General features: G+C 43.8%; 1 protein-coding gene across 1 annotated transcript; it reads right to left on the reverse strand.

Moving 5' to 3' along the window:
* Positions 1-943: 943 nt before the first annotated feature.
* Positions 944-9,063, reverse strand: NIFK (nucleolar protein interacting with the FHA domain of MKI67). Its single transcript, XM_045299351.1, has 6 exons — positions 8,913-9,063; positions 7,545-7,673; positions 5,690-5,798; positions 2,916-3,127; positions 2,035-2,100; positions 944-1,412 (listed from the first exon to the last, which is right to left on the reverse strand). The coding sequence occupies exons 1-6, from the start codon at positions 9,015-9,017 to the stop codon at positions 1,227-1,229; spliced, it is 807 nt and encodes a 268-aa protein (XP_045155286.1). The 5' UTR covers positions 9,018-9,063; the 3' UTR covers positions 944-1,226.
* Positions 9,064-13,517: the final 4,454 nt, after the last annotated feature.

A 13,517-nucleotide genomic window follows, 5' to 3' on the forward strand; every position in this document is an offset into this window, starting at 1 on the left:
AGCCCCTAATAAAATGTTAAAAAAAAAAAAAAAAGAAAAAGAAAAAAAACTAGGGCCAGATGATCAACAGCCTTTAGTGCCTGAGTAGCAAAGATATTTTGGAAGTTTAGGAATACCATAGCACAGACATACACATAAATTTATATGAACTCCCTCACAGTTAGCAGACAAACGTGTAACCCCTAAGCAATCAGGGATCCTGTGTTAGCACAACATATCCTAATGCCAACATTTGACTTGTCAGTTTTGGTACCGTGTTGGATTGTATGCTACTATAATGCTGGGAGCTATGACACCAGTATTTCGAATACAAGCAGCGTAGCAGGTTTAAAATGCAAACAGACTAGAAAGAAAGGCATGACAATAAAGTTCTGACCATTAGCTAATGAAAACTTTAAGGACCACAATATAAAACTAACCAACCGACTTCCTTTGAACCCATCAGGAAAAGACTAGTCACTGGAGAGAAAATCATTGTGTGGACATGCTCACCTGATGCTTTCCCAGGACTGATCTCCTTGAGAGATGGTCCCACAAACACACACTGAACATTTCGAGCCCAGACAGTATTCCAAGAGTACACTCTGCCCTCTACCTAAGTCAACTACTTTATAGTAGAACTAGTCCAGTTTTACCATATTAAGATTTATCGATTATTGGTTGATGTTCTTAGAGGGAATCTTCATGGTTTGTGGAAAAATGGACTTTTCCCCACAACCTTTTTGAAGTTCCCTCAAACAAATTTAGAGCAGCTAACCAGCAGTTCAAACCCACCAGTCACTCCCAGGAATAAAAATGAGGCTGTTTGCTGCTGTCCAAAATGTACAACCCTGTACAGTCACTGAGACTGAAATGACGCCATGGCAGTGGGTTTCTTTGGTTTTAATGCAAAAGCACATTTCAAGGCATCAAGGCAAAATAAAAAGTACTTGTTTCACTTGCATTAAACTGATGGCAGGAAGTTTATTTGCTGGTCACTGTTTGAACATAAATTACAGACAACTCTGAAATATGAAGACAACACAAAAGGAGCAGGCTGAAGAGGAAGCATGAGCAGGCCACGGCCAGAGCCCTGTATTTCAGCAAGGGGAAGTGAACAGAGTTACCTGCTGTTTACTTGGATGGTCCTTGTCCTTCAAAAATTGTGCCAATATCTGCATCTTATTGCACCCAGACCTAATACCCAAATTGCCCATTTTTTAAAAGCTATATAATGCATTCAGTCACTATTTGCTTTTTCGTCTTCTTTTTTTCCCTGACTTTGCGGGTGGTGGTTGAGTCTCTTGAATTTCTTCCTTGACATCAACTGCAGGCTGTTTGAGAATGATTTCATGATCTTCATCGTCATTCAATTCAGCCACTTCAGACTTTCGCCTTTCCAAATATGATGGTGTACAAATTGGAGTGGAGCCCTGGATTCAACAAAAGATCCTATTTAGCACATAAATGTGGGGTGAGACTAGGAATGACTAACCCATAAATAGCACATTCCCATCACCCTCTACTTTTACAAGTTGTACTGAGTGGTTTTAGGCCTAAGTATCTTTTGGTGGCACAATCGCACTGTTAATGAGCTTAGATGCACATTAAACTTTGTACGGAATTTTAAAGTGGACTGGATTACAATTATGCTCCATCAGAGTTCTGAGCAAAAAATTCTAAACTAACATTTACAAAAATAGTGGCAAACCTTATTTCCCACTGCCGAAAAGGTAAAAATGATAATAATCTCAAAATAACCTTTGCTCAGCTCTCTATAGCCCATGTATCACCAGTGAGGGCTTAATGAAAATGTCACAAGTCGTGACTGAACTTGAAAATTTAACTATGTGGTAAATAATTACATTATTTCTATACCTGTGCCCAGAATAAGGAAGACAATTTTATCTGGTTATTCTGGGAATTCTCAGGAGTGCTACAAGTACCCAAAATCTGTTTTCTTTTTTTCCTCAATCATTAGCAAAACCTTAAATAAATTTTAAGACACTATGAACCTGCATATTTTTCTAACATGCAATATTATAAGTAATTTACCTGGCTATTCATAGAGTCCTGAAGGTCACTCTTTGAAACATCTTGGTTTTTCTTTTTTGGTAAAACCTTAAATAAACAAAGAAATTAGACACTGTAGCCTCACATCTTTACTTTTTTTAACTGTTATAGTCTCATAAACCCTTATTGGTAAAATCTCAAGTGAGCATTTAAAAACTAAACTGAAGAATCCAGCGTAGTTATAATTAAAGCAAAACAGGCAAAAGGGGGACAAGCAAAGAAGGCAGCTCGAACTGGAACTTACAGAACTGAATCAAGAAGGGGAGCCCAGAAGACTGAGCAGGCGGATGCCGAGACAGCTCATCCTGGGTAAGTCCAGGCAGTGAAGCAGGCCTGCCTTTCAAAGACAAGCTTCAGGGAAGGCAGTCCTTAGATGCCTGTTTTCACACCTTACTATCCCAGCTTCCAAACAATGCACAAGGCCAATTAGGGCCCAAGGTTTGTAACACAACACTAAGTAAACCACCCTCATTAATTCTGGCAATACCACCATTCAATAGTTTTGGTTAAATGGTGTTTTAATTTCAAATAACTTAAAATCAGATCATAAGCTTTTGCAAAACAAGCAAGTGATTTCAGGATTTCCTTCTTTTGCATAATGGAGATGGCGAGATCTGCAGATTTAGTTTTAGAAGAACCTACAATGTAGACCAACATTTCACATATTTAGTCAAAACCTAGTACGTGATAAGCTTAGGTAATTCTTAATTATATAGAACAACACAGATATGTTTAATGGCTGTTCTATATGTTACAACAGTTATTATTTGCCAATGAGCTACTTATGACTCATGGTAACCCCAGGTTAAAACTAGTAGGTAAGATCCCCCCCACAATAAAACATTTCATGAAAGAATATTTACCAATAGAGGAAAACTATAAACTATCCCTTTTTTAGCTAACTTCTTCCTGAGCAATTTTTCTTTGTTTTTAAATCGTTTCTCCATCCGTAGCTTTTCCGGAAGTGTTCGTTTCTTATTATACCGCTTCACTGCTGGATGGGATGGCTTTGAAAATGGAATATTCCAGTCTTTGAAAAGTTCTTCATGGACTTTTTCAGGTGGCATAAAATCACCTATATTTTAAAAATATAAACAAGAAAAGAGTTTTCAACCAAGTGGGAAGGTGGAGGGCGTTTAATGTTAACTTCAGGGATAACTACAATAAATGTAGTTAAACCTTTTATTAGTACAATGGAATTAATGGTTATAGCAGAAGCTGCTAAATTTGTGTTCAGAACTGTTCTTACTATTTCTTAGAAATCAGAGAAGACACAGCATTCACTTCACACACGACAGTTGGACACTGCCAATCTGGCTTACTTCTTTCTGGCACAACTCAGGATTAAGGGTGTGGTTTGATCTTGATCTCACCAAGGGATGCTGGAACAGAGATGCTGTTTCAGCAACCTCATACCCAAAGCACACGCAGGTGGAGTGTGGGCACTCTGCCTCTTGAGACACTGGGGTCAGGACGGCTCTTTTTGGAGGAACTAGCCACTGATCTGGGACTAATGTTTAATCTAGGAGTATCTAGGTGGTGCAAACCATAAACTGTCTACTATTAGTTGTAATATTGGCAGTTTCAACCCACCGAGGTGCCTGGGAAAACAGGCTTGGATAAATGATTCCGAAAGGCCACAAACATGCACACACTATGGAGGTCATCATCTGTCCTCTCTCCCACACATAAAACACAATGAGGAAGTGCTGTTCTGCTTTAAGGAATTCTGAATCAGGGAGCAGAGGGTAACAGCAGGAAACTGCAGACAGGTAAGAACCAACTAATCAATAAATAGCACGAAGCAGGAAATTCAACTTTCCTACCATCCCCCCATCCCTGGCCCTCCTCCAATACACGCTAATAGATGTGAACTGTGGAAGCGGCCTTAGCAAAGTGCCTGCATTTCTATTAGCCCATCTGTGCAAAGGACCAGAGCTCCAAAGTTCTGCTATAAAATCCAACAACGCAGACCTCCCCAGAGGTGTGTTTAAACTGTGTCAGCACTTCCCCAACCCAGACACTGTTAGTTGCAAGGCTGGTTGGAATGCCTAACATCTTCCTTCAGTCAAGTCTGCTCAGGTCTCTGAAACCAACAATACCGATATCCCAAAGAGTTAGTTCAGGATTACCTGTCCCTACATCAGGTTGGCACTGAGGTTGCTGTGTGCCAGTGTCTTGGGTAAAAGTTATACCTGTAACCAACACTGAAAGCGTTGGGGGTGGGATGCCTGACAGTGACAAGGCTATCTCCCTGGGGCTCTGTTCATATATGACAACCTCTTTTCCATTTGGTTAACTAGTTGGCTGCTAGACTGATAAAAATTCCTACAGAAGGTATCCTGTGGTGGCGACTGCCCCACCAACCACCACAGGGCCGCTGGGGTGCTAAAATCAGAGAAATGTCTAGGCAGTGATTGTGCAGAGCTCCAGTTCCCTTTCATGCTGACAGAACTAAGTTTGCATGTTTCCCCTGGCAGCTATCTCAGATAGAGGCCACCCCACAAAGCGGGGCAAGAAGCCTCGACTAACCCCTCAGGATGTCTGTTGACTGAAAACATGCAGTAAACAGAAAGAGCAGAGTGGGGAATGCAGAAGACTACACGCCATAATAGACAGATTGTTAATGCTGACACCTTGCCTGGGAGGCAAGCACTCTCTGTGATGTTTAGGAGGCAGTCCAAGCTGAAAAAAATCTAACTGTCAAGTCCTAATAAAACCAGGGCGGGAGAAATACCCTTCAGAGAGGAAGAGAAAGCAATAAGGAAAGGCTCTGACCGCCTAAAAGATTTTATCACCAAATACTGGTAAGAACAAAGAAAGGTAACACCCTTGTAACTTCCAATGCCTCAATAAACAAATCATGCCACAAAAAGAGAACAATGACTTGTGCAAATAAGCATGGTGAAAACAGTGAAATCAACCCTATGCAAGACCAAGTAAAGAAGAACAGAAGAACAGTGCTAAACACAAATAGAGAGCCAAGCGGAAATGTAAACAAAAATCTACCAGAAATAAGAAAAGCAGTGCAGGAACAAAACCCAATAGAGCACACAGGGCCACCACGAGTACAAATCCACTCCACCACCACCACGCTTCCACTCTTGTTATCATTCCTCTCCTCCCCCTCCTCGTGGATTCTCCTTTTGTGCAAAAAGCTAGCCTAATATCCCATCTAGAATGTTGCGGGGCTCTCCCCACTGGCTTGTAGGATAGATGAGCGTGACTTGATCTTTAATAATTTGACCTATGGACGACTTCTGCTTCAGCTGGCCATTCCCCTCAGGCTTCCTACTTGCTACCTTCCAGACTCGGCCCTCTTCACGTGGCTGACTCCTTGCTGTAACCTCCAGGCTTCAACGTAAATGATGCTCCTCAGGGAAGCCTCCCTATCCCACTGGGAGTGGGTAACTGCTCTTTCAGTTACCCCCAAATTTACTTATCTTGACTCTATCTTAACAGTCCTTAACTCTGAAGATTTTTAACTTCGAATTCTGCTCCCTGGAAAACGCACTTAAGTTCTTGCACTGGTGCTGCAGAGCTTCACCCGAGACAAGCAGGGAACCGAAGGAGAGGGCAATCGGCAGCCATCAATGCACTCTGAGCGGCACTCAGTCTTACAAAGAAGAGTACTCACACTTCAAGAGTCTTTCAGCAAAAAGGTAGTTGTTCATTGTCTCAGCAACTATCTTGGCAACATCGTCTGACTCAAACTCCACAAAGGCATAGCCTTTGCTACTGCCAGTCTGTAACAGAAAAATCCACAAGATGTAGGCCAAACAAATCTTGATGCATCAGTAAATGAATTTTTAGCTACTACTTTAAATAACACACATTCTCCCAACTAGCAAGTAACATTAAAAACCCCAAACCAAACTGTCACCAAGTTGATTCCAACTGACAGTGACTCGCTGGGGCGGGTAGAACTGTCTCTGAGGGTTTCTAAGACTGTGACTCTTGCCAAGAGTAGGAAGCCTGTCTTTCTCCTGCAGAGAGGCTGGTGGTTTCGAATTGTGACCTTATGGCTAGCAGTCATATTATTTCACTGGTAGTCTCATTATTCATATAGTTCGAATACCCAGAATAGTAGGATGCTTCACCTTAAGACGCAGCTAACAACATTCCCTCAGTGGCTCCTAACTAATCACTAAAGCACTGTGCTCATTTTCACCTACCCATTGCCTTCCCAGGTGGGAGCACAGGATCTGCACAGTACATCCTGGGCTCTCACCTCAACCCCACACTGTAAAGTGGATTTGCCCATCTATCTTAGTAAGGAACCCTGATGATAACGTGATTACATGTTGGGCTGCTAACCTTAAGATCAGCAGATAGAAACCACCAGCCAGCACCATGGGAGAAAGACGGGGCTTTCTACCTCCGTAAAGAGTTAGTCTCAGAAACACACAGGGCAGCTTTACCTTGTCTTATGGGGTCACCGTGAGACAGAATTGACTCCACAGCCGTACTGGGGTTTTTTTTTTAGTACTAAATATTTGGGGGGTTTTTTAGTACTAAGTATATGAGCTTTGTGGGGTTGTTTTAGTACTAAATATTTGGGGGTTTTTTAGTACTAATTATATGAGTTCTGGAGTCCAAATGCGCAGGTTTTGATCCTGTTCTGACATTTGCCTGGATATCATTTAAACTCTCGGAGCCTGTCTTCAACGCTATAAAATGGAGGCAATAAAATAACTATTCTCCGAGGTTTGCTGTATAGATATGAAACAACCCACAAGAACTCAATATGGTGTCAGTTTAAGGATTCGGTAAATGTTAGCAATTAGCAGCAGCTGAAAGTACTTTACAATCTTGCATTAAACAATCACTTTCTGAGTAAAAAGTAAAACTGGCGATGTGATTCTGGAGATGAGAAATCAGGTGCAAAGTGTATAGCTTAACAGACTGGGAATCAAGAGGCTCATTTCCAGCACTTGCAGTGGCAAAACTAGCAATCTAGACAAGCTCACTGCTGTGTTTCCCCATTACCTTCTCTGGAAGATTCTGGTAAAAATTAAAATGCCCATAGACCCATTTCACAATCCCAACTCTCAGTAAGAAAGAGTGGATGGGAAATTCTGCGAAATCCAACTCCCGGTAAATTTACCACAACTGTAAACAGTAACTTTGAAAAGGGACTTGAGAATATGTATTGTACTAATATTTTACCCCCTAATTCCAAGAACGCTGGAAACACTGAGCATAGGTGGCAATGCCCTGTTAACTGTCAACAGTTTGTATCAAACAAATCGAGTGGGTTCTGACTAGTGACCCCACAGGACAGAGCAGAACTCCTCTAGGAGCTTCTGAGACGAACTCTTGGCAGGAGCATAAAGCCTCCTCTTTCTCCTGCAGAGCAGCTGGTGGTTTGAACTGCTGTCCTTGAGATCAGCAGCCCAATTAGCAACCCACTCAACTGCCAGGGCTCCTTCAGTTATATAGAGGCATCTGAAAAACAAGAAACCCAAAGGATTCGACTTTAAAACGTTTACCTTTTTACTTCTGGACAATTTGAGTCTTGAAACAGTACCAAACTGGGAGAAATAAGCCTTGAGCTGGGGTTCGAAAAGGCCTCGCGGTATGTGACCCACATACACGACTCCAGGTGTGAGTTTCTCTTGCTAAAGAGAGAAAGACCAAGTAAATACAGATACATTACAAAAAAAAAAAAAAATCGCTTCCAACAACCTGCCCCTAGTTCAACAAAGATGCCAAGAACTACCCTGTATTTCTTCTTACAACTTTGTGCCTACGTGCTCGCTAGACCCACCACCCTTACAACTGGCTTCTGTTTCATATGCCAGCCGGATGCAAAGCCTTAAAACCTCTAAGGTTGGATCAGTGGACCAGCAAATAAAGTCTTGAACATGTCATTTCAAATTCCCTGCCCAGGAAACTTTGCAATAAATGTTCCCTTTGGTTTTTTATTTAGTATTTTATTTGCAAGTAATCCAAGAAATTTGAGAAGTTGCTACCGTTTGCAATAAACTTGTATTCTTCATCTCAAGTACTGTACTTAGGTTTTATAACAAGACCTCTTAATTAGTTTTCCATACGTGTATTTGTTTTTAAGAGTCCAATTTACTTTACTGGTACTAAAATTTGAATTTCATATTAACCATCACATGTCGCTAAATATTATTTTATTCTTTTCAATCATTTGAAAATGTAAAAAGGGCTGGGTTTACCTTAAGCCAATGTTTCCCCTCAGCTCGTGTATTTGTGCGATAATTTAAAAAAACACCCTTGATGTCAGGAGCCCCGGTCAGCGGCAAATGGAACCAGGCACTCAGGGTCTTTTAGAATTCCAAAATCACTAACGGCACACACGAGCCTTCCTAACAGTGAGGCCCGACAGAACCCCATCGTTGGGGAGGGTAGGGGTCTGCAACGCAGAGGCGGAGCAACAGATCGATTTGCGCTCCATTGGGGAAGCCATTCCCACCAGCTGCCTTCTTTTCCTCTGCTCACTAAAAACTCATAGCGACCCCATAGGGCAGGGCAGAACTGCGCCGTGAGTTTCAGAGACTGAAACGCTTTCAAACGGGCGTAGAAAACCCTGTCTTTCTCTAGCGGAGCGCCAGGTGGGTTCGAACTGCTGAGCTTGAGATCTCACTTAACTGGCCAACGTTTCCCGTGGCACCGTTTCCGGCACCTGCCCGTCACTCCCAGAGAGCGGGCACCATGGACGGGCGCGCCAGGCTCCACGCCCGCGGCACCACCGGGGCCCCTTCCACCCGCTCGGGAAGGCCAACCCTCACGGAGCCGGGCGTTGATCGGAGAGGCCTGGCGGGCGCCGAGGGCCGAAGGGACAGGAGCGCAGGATGGAGGCACGCCCCACCGGCCGCCGGGGGTCTCACCTGGGCCGCGCGCCGGCGGGCCTGCGCCACCTGCTTCTGAAACTTGGCCTGTTCCTGCGGGTTCAGCGACAGCAGAGGCTTAGCGGGGCCATCCAAAGTCGCCATGTCCTAGTCGGCCCTGGCTGAAACGCTCCACGCGGAGCCTACAGAAACACAGGACCAGCAGCCCCTTCGGAGCGGAAGCGGAAGGGGCGGGGATCCTAGGGGGCGGAGCAAAAGGTGTGGTGAAGCGAGGCCCAGGACTGTTCTGAGCCCAGGCCAGTGAGCTCGCGCGCCCCCTGGTGGTACAGTACCTCACCTTCCATATGTTTCAAATGGCAGGGGTTACTCATTCACCCCTATTTCGCGGCTGTATAGTTTTAAGGGGGAATTAAAAATAAACTCCAAAACTATAACTTTGTTCTGAAATATTCCTTCATTTTTTTTCCTTATTTAAACATTTATATGAATCTAAAAACCGAAGTCATTCCCCCAGTTTTCCACTGTTGTTAGGTACCATCAAGTCTGTTGGACCATAGCGATCCTATTAAGAACCCTATTAAGGGGCCCTATTAAGAAGGAAACTGCCCGGTCCTGCGCCATCCTTGCAACTGTTTCTATGCCTGAGCCCATTGTTTCAGCCCTGGTGTCAATCCATCTCGTTGAGGGTCTTCCTTTTTTTGGCTGCCCTCCCCTTTACCAAGCATGACATCCTTCTCCAGGGACTGGTCTCTCCTGACAACATGTCCAAAGTATGTAAGACAAAGTCTTTCCCTCCTTGCCTCTGTCTTAGAGGGTAGCCAGGAATTGGAATGGACTTGATAACAGTGAGGTTTTGGGGTTTGGGGGTTTGATTTTTTAGCTACAATGTGCTATTTTCTAACATTCTTTCTTAAAGTCATTTCTAGGTTTCCATACTCATTGAACTATGTTACAGTCAAGTTTAATTATGTTATGATTAACCCAATCATTCCTGTTTTGTTACATAATTAGATTAATTTTGATCAGTTGCAATCAAAGCCAACCATGAAAAGACCTTTCTCCTCCCAATCGTAGACATTTTTCCCTTTGTCAAAATTATCTTCTTAGATACACTCTAAGTGTGTTAGTCTGGCTCTCCTGGGTTGTAAGCAATAGGATTTAAGGCCAAGGATTGATCTCTGTTGTAAGGAGTTCTGCTAAGAGTTGGACTGCTAACTGCAAGGCTAGCGGTTCAATTCCAGTAGCCAAATCCTCCAGACAAACTCGAGGTTGTCTGCTCCCGTAAAGACTGATAGCATTGGAAACCCAATGAGGCAAACCTGTTCTGTCTGATGGGTCACTGTCTGTCCGAAATGACTCGATGGCAGTGAGTTATGAGTCCGAATCGGCTCAATGGCCCCTAACAACAACTGTACTCACCCAAGCAAGCATTGGAAGGCTTCCAGAGACTCTAAGCTCCACGTGGCAGAAACCGCTTCATGTACACATGTGCATCTCCAGGAGAAGCCCTGGTGGCATAGTGGTTACTCGTTGGGCTGTTAACTGAAAGGTCAGAAGTTTAAAACCAAGGTCAGCAGTTCAGAACCACACCAGCTCTCTGGGAGAAGACAGGGCTTTCTACTCCCATAAAGAGTCACAGCCTCGGAAACCCATAGGGGCCAGATCTACCCTGTCCTATAGGGTGGCTATGAATTGAAGTAACTCAAAGGCAGTGTTTGGTTGTTTGGTTTGATGCATCTCCAGCATCTAGTTGGGACCCAGCATGGACAGGCCCTAAAGAAGCAAGGAGGGAAGGGAGTAAGAGCATCAAAGGGGTACCATTAGCTGTGCTCCTGTTTCTGTCTCTGAATCTGATCACTCTGTCAAATTGATTGTGTTATTTATGAATTCTTAGCAAGAGAAGAATGATTGATTCACCCCAACTCAGGGTGACCGATCAGACCTGGATGGCTTTCTTGGTGTCATGGGCAGACCTGGTTCAGTCAGCAGTGCCCAGCATGGCAGAGTTAGGCTACTTAAAATCAAGATGGCCTTAGAGGGAGACGAGAGGAGCTCTAGGGGCCAACTAAACACTAGAAGGCTTCGAAGAGTCATCCTTATGTGTTGAGTGGAGTAAGAGCACCTTTATGTTGATGACTGATTTGAATGTGGAAGTTCTTTGCTTCTTACCTGCAGGTGACTCACAAAGGAGTCCAAGCCCTCCTAGTGCAGACAAAGCTCCACTGTGATCCTCTTTTCACAGGGACTCTCACCTGGAAGTCTTCAGGCAAGGTCAGCTGCAAAAGACCATTTCTATTTGGCTGTTTCTATCTGACCCTCCATCACCTCGGTCCACTTCAACACAGTTTAGTGTGTTCATGTTACCTTAAGGTCTTTTTCCCACATGTGATTTTGGGTACAGCCTTATCATTGATCTGGAGTCCACTTGACTGCTGACCTCCAAGAGTTTGGGCCAGGAGTCTGAAAGCAGGAGGGATCCATCCTATTTCCCTGAATTCTTGCTCTGAGTCACATTGTTTCTCCTGTACTCATACCTTCGGTTCCCCATGCATTCAAACATGGGCTTCCCGAAGGGAGGAGCCAGTATTGAATGTCCTGTGTGCAGAGGAAGAAACCAGGGAGCTCTGTGGGATGAGCAGCAAACAATGGCATGACCCTTCTCATCAAACAGCACGCTCCTCTTCTGGAACAAAGACAGCCCTTGAGGGAAGGATTCCTGAGATTCAGAGAGGATGTGGCCCTGCCTGCAGCCACCACTGCTAATCCTCTCCTTGTTCTCTGGGGTCACCTCGGGAGTGTTCACTGTGGGAAGAATCACAACAACTGTGGGGAAGATTGCAGAGTGCTCACCCACATGACTGTGTCTTCGGTAACTGGCTGCCATTACTGGGGGGTGGAAGTGGGAGGGGGCAAGAATGGCCTTGGGGTATCTACAGGGAGTCTGTGGACAGAACAGGCACCTGCAGCTTCTCTTCTGAGCCTGACTTCTGGGCCATCAGTGAGAAGACCGGAGCAGTCCTCAGTAGTGCCTGTTCACCAACCACAAACTCTGGACTCCAGCCTTTAACGGGTGGGCATTTTCCTGGATGTCGAGATGGAAGAAGTCAACCTTTTTCATGTCACAGGATCTCCTGTGTGGAGGCTTTGTGTCCCTTCCTCTGCCCATGGCCACATCTCATGGCCTTTGGAGAACACTTCCAGGAAGCACTGGAATGTGACCATGGAAAACACCACTCTGACCGAGGGAACAGCAATAAGCTGGACTGGGAATGCTCTGTGGTGTTTAGACTTGATCTATTTGGCTACAGTTTGTAAGGAGTTAACTTCTGTAGATTTGGGTGTACATTTTGCACACTTTATGACGAAGCACTATTGGATTATGTTAACTGTTCAAGTCTCAGGTTCAAGAATTGTCTAAATGGAGGGAATTATATTTTCAGCTGAATAATCATGATGATTAGATAAATACTGCAAATGTCTTCTGTAAATAAGTAATTAAATGGGGCTCAGGGTATTGTAAATTTACCATGGTATTAAATTTTGTGCATAGACAAAATGTATTTCTCATACTTTTTGTACCCTTCGATATAATATGATTCATGATATTGGGAGAAAAGGAAGAACGAGATAAAAATTTCCATTTTGAGTTTTTACTTTTCATCAAGCACAGCTGTCTAAACCTTCCTGCACCCCCAACAGTGGACTAAGATACACAGGTGATAGTCACTGATATTTACTTCCTTTTTGTGCATAAGCTGCTGAATTGTACAAGTCATATTTAGTCCATTTCCAGCCACACTAGAATCCACGGCAAGTGGCAGATGGCTTTTGGGGGAGTGGGGCCCCTTACGCGGTCAAGTCTTCGGCGGCTCTCCCAAGTCCAGTTCTCTTGAAAGCCAGCCACAGCCATGAGGAGATCTCATCATGAGGTTTGCTACTTCTTACCAGATTCAGAAGAGGGCAGGAAACAAGGTACAGGGCTGCTGGTGTCAGTAAGATCTTGGTTGAAAGTACAGAATACCATAGACGTTTGCTTATGTTTTATTGACTATGAAAAGGCATTCAAGTGTGTGGACCATAAAAAATTATGGATAGCCTTGAGAAGAATGGGAATTCTGGGACACTTCATTGTGCTCACGCAGAATTTGTATATTAATCCAAAGGCAGTTGTGGGAACAGAACAATTGAATACTGCATGGTTTAAAATCGGGAAAGGTGTGCATCAGGGTTATATCCTCTCACCATATTGACTCAATCTGTATGATGAACAAATCATCAGAGAAGCTGGATTACATGTAGAAGAATATGACATCAGGATTGGAGGAAGGTTTTTTTTAAATAATCTGTGATATGCAGATGACCCAACCTTGCTTGCTGAAAGTGGACTCAAAGCACTTGCTGAAGAGAATCAAGGAGTTCAGCCTTCAGTATGGATTACAACTCAGTGTCAAGAAGACCAAAATCCGCACAACTGGACCAATTAGTACTATTATGATAAATGGAGAAAAGACCAAAGGTGTCAAGGATTTTGCCTTGCCTAGATTTACAATCCGTATTCATGGAAGCAGCAGTCAAGAGAACAAAAGCTTCATTACAACGCTTAAGTCTGCCGCACAAGAACTCTTTAGAGTACTGAAAAGCAAA

This window comes from Echinops telfairi, unplaced genomic scaffold (assembly GCF_000313985.2).
Source record: "Echinops telfairi isolate 266 unplaced genomic scaffold, ASM31398v2 ScPeMD7_4;HRSCAF=17, whole genome shotgun sequence".
NCBI lineage: Eukaryota > Metazoa > Chordata > Mammalia > Afrosoricida > Tenrecidae > Echinops > Echinops telfairi.